General features: G+C 38.0%; 1 protein-coding gene across 1 annotated transcript; it reads right to left on the reverse strand.

Moving 5' to 3' along the window:
* Positions 1-1,576: 1,576 nt before the first annotated feature.
* Positions 1,577-2,295, reverse strand: LOC137719927 (toll/interleukin-1 receptor-like protein). The gene is made up of 2 exons (XM_068458909.1): positions 1,937-2,295; positions 1,577-1,763 (listed from the first exon to the last, which is right to left on the reverse strand). Exons 1-2 carry the CDS (start codon positions 2,293-2,295, stop codon positions 1,577-1,579), a joined length of 546 nt encoding a protein of 181 aa, XP_068315010.1.
* Between the last annotated feature and the right edge of the window lie 4,134 nt (positions 2,296-6,429).

The following is a 6,429-nucleotide window of genomic DNA, read 5'->3' on the forward strand; positions in this document are numbered from 1 at the left end:
AGATGTATGTCTTGATGGTAAATATGGTTTGGCCATCGGAATGCCGAACTCTGAAACTTACTTGCAAGTATCCAATCGTAAAACAACTCGGCGTTCAATGTGCCAAGCCTAGTAATCTGTAACACATCACTTCACCGAGAAGGCTAATAAGATGACCTCTGCCAACAAGGATTCAAAAATCATTCTCGACTGAGACTTGGATAAATAACCAATCAGCCTCGAAGCTGTGTTGTCTATCCAAACTAAAGGTGTTCCTCGGTCGGCTGATTCTATAGCTCTAATGCTGTCTATCCAAAATGAAGATGCTGTCGGTTGCCTTCACAGTGTTGTTTATCTAAACTAAAGATGTGTTGGCGAGAAGAAATGGGAGAAGGATAAAATCTCAAAGGTTGTTGAGAAGCTTTGTGCAGGGCAATTTGTATGTTGAATTGGAGGGGCCTTGAATGATGCACTCCCTTCTCTATTTATAGTAGCAAACCCCCTCATAGCCAAGCTAGAATTGTACTAGGATTAGAACTCATCATCCTAATCTGATTAGGTCTCAGCCAATCCTATCTCCAATAGGACTTTAAACCAAGCTCTTTAACAAACCAGATTCATCTCCTAGGTCTTAGCCTTAAAGACTCCTTGTTACACTAGGTTTCGACTACCCCACTCTTATGTAAACTAATCCCCCTCATGATAGGATTCGGCCTGTCCTCACTGGATAGCCCATGATGACTGAATGGCCCTTGATAATTTTAGAAGATTATTGGGCCGAGAGCGGCTCTAAGCTCGGCCTAAAATAATATTTTGGGCACAAACAAATATTATGCATGCAAGTTTTGAATTATTAATCACCGTGTTTGAAACTATCTAATTGTCTTGACGATTGGCCACCATTAGGATATTTAGAAAAGTAATTTGATGCAATTTTGGCGGAGGGCTGTCCCTGGAATTGACTTAGGCTTCTTATGGTTAATATGTGTAACTTTTTAGGATAGACGACACGTCTTAAGGGTTATATGGTTTTTCAGAAGGATTTCACAAAAGCTAAAGAGTCTTGCATGTTCACATTCGATCTAGACACCACGGACATGTTGCATGTTAGATATACGTTCTATGTTGGAGGTTCCAAGTAGGGCATGCTTTAGAAAAACCTAACCTTCAAAATATGCATGCGCAATTCGTAAGTAATTGAAAGAACTACGTAAAATTGTTAAGGTGACAGCAGAACCCTAGTGCTCAAATTTATTTTCAAAACTATTTTCTTTTGTTTTCTTTACTTTGTCAATTTATTTAATTGTTTTTAATTAAATTCTTTTTTAATATTTTAGGTCATAAAATCAACTTTAGCATGAATTATTCATTCAATCCCTGTGGAAAACGATCTTGCTTAAGCTGCTATACTACGATAACCTTGTACTCTTGCAAGTATTTTTAAGTATTTTATGCCTATTTTTGTAGATGGTAAAATCCCTATCAATCAACTATACCATATTTTTTGCAAAAACCCCTCTAACATTTGCAATAAAACAATGAATTTCAAAATGATGGCAGATTTCGTCATAAACTAGCTTAGCAAGGGTTGTCTTGCCTATTCACCCATCCTTGTTATCCCAATAAAGCGAACATCATTGGCATATTGAGGTAACAACAAGCTTAGTTGCTCGAGTGCATAATCAGTTCCGACTAACTTCCATGAGGAATCTGATAGCGTGAATGTAGCTTGCACTTTCCTCCACACGCATTTGACGATGTCATTAATCAGCTCTCTTCCAGATCTACAAGGAAGAAAAGTAAAATACCCAATCAATCGAAGATAAACAAAGCATTCCCGTTTGACTCCATTATGAGATATGGGAAGTTAATTGTCCATCCATGCTTACTTAAAATTCTTCAAATGCCACCCAGCAATTTTGGATACTTTTTTCAAATCAACTCTCCACTGGGTCACCTTCTTTTTGTCTTCGGTAGTGATGAACTTTTCTTCATGCTCTGCGAAGACTTTAGCAAAACATCCAGTTGATTTTCAACGTCAGATGGATCTGTCTCATAAAAGACCGGCAGAACTGAGTTCCTGCCTTCCATGCATTGCAGAATGGTTGTGAGTTCGTCCAAGCACCATTTGGAAGAAGCATAGTTTGGCAAGAGAAGAATGATTGCAATATTCGATTCTTTGATCGCACTTGGGAGCTCAAGAGGAATGCTTGTTCCTTCTTCAAGCTCTCGATCGTCAAAGAAAGTCGTAATTCCTTGGCACTCATTCGAAAGAAAAGATGAAAAGGCTCTTCGGGTGCTCAAAGTCAATGCCATCGGAAAACACAGTTGCTGTAAATCGGGTGCTGCAATGACTAACTAAATGAACAAGTAAAAAGATTGAAGATCAATGTTTTAAAATTTAGAAAAGAATTTTTGCAACGTTAAATCTTCTTTTGGTAATTACAAGATACAATTTTTATTTGTATCTACAGGGACTCACTATGGTCAGATATTTGGCTTAGTGCCAATACACATTTGACAATTTGATTTGATCTTACAGTCTTCGATAACTCAGTTTAAGCTGTTGAATCACATTGAGTTACCGGAAAAATGGGTTCTGCAAACAAAAACAGTAGTAAATGACAAGTAAAACGAAAATGAGTAGGGAAAAGAAAATAGAAACTTTTAATCTTGTTTTGGTAATTGAAAATGAATATTAAGCAAAACAGATTATGGACTCAGAGAATATGCCAAAAAAAAAAAAAAATTAAAATACAGGATCAACACAAACTTACAAAGGCAGAGAGAAGTGACAAATGACAAGGAAAGTAGCATAACAATCACCAATAGCATAGCCACCCACAAGGCTAAGGTGGGTTGTAGCCCAGAGAGGTTTTCTGTAAGAGTAGTGTTATCTATGCACTTATTTTCACTTCTCACACACCCCTCTCAATTTTCGGTTGTTCGAATCGAATGAGTTGGAGATGATCACTGATAGAAAATTAATAAGGCTGTGTTGGAAGTAAAAATGGGTTTGTAAATAGAACTATTCTTTTGTAAAATCATGTTTATAGCTTACTCAATTTCAATAGAGATTATTATTTAATGTATATTTTACAAAGGATAGGTAATAAATAATACATTTTATGCTAAAAATTATAAATTAGTTCTATCTACAATCCTTTTTTTATCATATTCTTTAAAGAAAAAGACCATTTACCCTATCTAATTTAGCCTTTGTGCTTCTTACTCAAGAAAAGAAATATAATTTCTTTAAATCCACAATTAAATCCTTGTCTCTGCAATTCCTTAATTTCCGTTGTGATTTTCCAATAAATGTCACCTTTGGTACTTTCTTAATCTCTATATTATTCTTGATTTAATTAGCAAGTTAATTATTTATATGGTCCATGAATTTATCGGTTAGGATTATGATTTTGAGAATAGTTTATATTATATTGTTGTTCTTTTATATTGATTATTATATAAGTTTACACAAGGAAAAAATAAACATATGATTTTATAGTACTATTTTCAATTAGCCCACCCAAGAAAAAAATCTTGGCTCCACCCTTGACAATCACACTGAAAATTATCACAGAAAAGTTGTAGCAAGAAAGGAAATTGAGAAAGGAGGAAAGAAAATAAATGGGAGAGAGATGGACAGTCGAGTACTACTAGGTAGTGGTGGTGGTGGAGACCACACTGTTTAGTGTCGGTGATAGTGTCAAATGAGAATTATTTCTTTGACAAAGAAAAGTTAGTATGGCTGTTCTATCTAAGTAGGAGTAAAAAGAACCAAAATTTTAGTGTGATCTATGGTGAATTATTTAACGTTAAAACATCTGGAGAATCTCATACTCCTAAGTACCGTAAAAATTCTAGAAAAAACAAAGAAGCTATAGATGAGAAATTGTTAAACAATTAGTAATACTCACTCACTCTCTTTTGCATACAAGAGGTATTAAGAGAAGAACTGGTTTTGATTAATTTTACTTTCAAGCTTTGGTCACACGAACCAACGGTTAAATGATCTTTGTTTGATTGCTTTGGTCGATGCTTACTACTAAAAAAATGAGCTCAACCGTTTAATCAAATTACACTACAAGTTCATTGAATCATATTAGTTTCATTTGACTGATTTGAAAGTTCATCACATAAGTATAAAGATAAACTTCGATTAAAATGAAAAATAAATACTAATTTAGTGAGAACATCACGAATGAAACGTTGGAATCCAATATTGAGCCAATTGAAGGACTTAGCAAGCAGCTCCATCAGCCAACATTTCTAACCAACACCATGACACAAGCCATCAAGTAACAAAACCAAAAATATGTCAATGGAAAACATTATATGTGGAAAATAACAATGAATTACATGAAACGGGAATTGACACACCCCGACCGAGATCAGGGCATGCTGGCCGTCACGTGAAGGTGACGTAGCCATGTGCGCGTGCGGAAGCTATTAAGAAGGTAATATAAAAGTACGAATAATTAAAAACCTAATAACATACAAAGTACTAGTGTAAGTGAGACACAATTCAGAGCAAGTCTACAACAGTCCAAAAGGAAAAGATACGAGATATGTACACCCGAAGGTGACCCTACAATGGTGAATGTCTGTCAGAAATGCCGAGACGCCCTCTGGGATAAACCACTGAACTCGCTAGACCACTAGAACCTGGAGGGGCGCAAAACAAAAGCGTGAGTGGGCAAAAACAAAGTTCTTTGAAAACTCTTTAGCAAAATACATTCTAACCCCTCGCCGTAAAACCTGTATACTTCCCAGAAAATGAACATATATACGTATGTATAGATATGTCAATCAGGCTCCATGATATGCCATTCATGCTCGAGAATATGCCATTCATGCTTGAGAATATGCCACAACAGAATCTCATAATCAAATATAAATGCTCAAGCGTAATTCACATCAATAACATAATCTGGCAGCCGGGAGTCACCTAACGTGACATGTACCGCTGCATATAGAGCTCCAATCTCAACTCAATATCTGAATCTGCACACAAGTCGGAGCCACCTAACGTGGTCTGTACGACAAGACTGGGTGTAATATATATACGCTCTAGTGCTACGATCACGTGAAGACTATGCGAATAATCGCGGGTCACCTACGAGTCGGAACCACCTAATGTGGTCTGCACGACAAGGCTTGCACCTAACTTGGATCCAAGGCGAGCGTGTGGTGCTGGTGAACATACACGTGAAGGACTCTGCCCCTCTCTGGGCGGGAGCACTAACACCGGGGGTGCAGATTATGAGCTCTCTAAGCATTTCAAACTACTATTGCATAATAAACAGGAATGCATAACCACATGAATACCGCTTACCTGGCACTTACCTGTGCGTCCACAGCACCAAATACACATTTATAAATGTATGTCAATTACCAATGCACGTGATAATGCGTAAACGTCATTCATATGATGCATGGCATAAAACAAATAACCTTTTCTATTCTATTTCTGGGAATTTAGAGGTATATAGGTATATACGGAAAACAAAAGCCCACTCACTGATAATTAGAAGGGTCGTAGCCCCCCTGCCTCGAGTGCGTACGCTCGTCCTCGGAATAGGAATCACCTATACGCGACAAAGTTACGAAAACATTAATTTAAAACCACCTAAGCAACTTCTCGTAATAACTTCTCATACATTGCTCAAATTGGACAAATGAATATACCAACGTGATCTACACAACCTCAGGATCACACCCATATTTTTAGAATAATTTTTGGACCACGCACGCGCCCCCACGCGCCGGCCAAGGCACGGACCTACGCGCCCCCCACGCGCGGCCACGTGACCTGCACACTGACGGTGTCAACAGACGCCGTCAGGAATATTCCGTTAACTGACGGAATATTCCGTCAAATCTAACCAGATTCCGTCACTGCCGTTAGGAATATTCCGTTAGACTTAACGGAATATTCTCCTTTCTTCTCCGGCGAGACGCCGGCGCCGGCGACGGCGCCGGAAAACTGGGTAATTTTCAAACTAAGTTTTCTCCTTCGTTTTTCAACCATTTTTCACGTTCTTTATACCAAAATGAAGCTTAGGACTAGTAGAATCACGTTGGACTACTTTTAAGGCCTAAAAATCAAGGAATCTCACCTGCAACAACGATCCAAGTTCGGCCAACTTCGAACCTAGCCTTCCCGACGTCCAAACTCAACCAACGAACCACTCCGAGGCTCCTTGGGACCTCACAAACACATCTACAAGCTTAGAAATTCCAAAAACACACTAGTTTAGGTTTGCATGAACAGTGTTTCAAATCGGCCATTGTTGAAACGACGTGAAAACGTTACATTTCTTACCTGGAATTGGTATGGTTGTGCTCCTCACAACCTCACGAGTTCAATGGTATAATTGGTTTCTTGTTTGGTGAAGATTTGATTGGTTTTGTGTGTAGTCCGTGTGTTTGTATGAAGAAGAAGAG

The sequence above is a fragment of the Pyrus communis genome, chromosome 16 (assembly GCF_963583255.1).
Source record: "Pyrus communis chromosome 16, drPyrComm1.1, whole genome shotgun sequence".
NCBI lineage: Eukaryota > Viridiplantae > Streptophyta > Magnoliopsida > Rosales > Rosaceae > Pyrus > Pyrus communis.

Excerpts from the sequence above, each read along its gene's own strand:
- LOC137719927 (XM_068458909.1), bottom strand. The coding sequence starts at position 2,295 with ATGGCATTGACTTTGAGCACCCGAAGAGCCTTTTCATCTTTTCTTTCG. Across the intron at positions 1,764-1,936 it reads CTACCGAAGACAAAAAGAAG|ATCTGGAAGAGAGCTGATTA; the intron begins GTGACCCAGTGG and ends TCTTCCTTGTAG.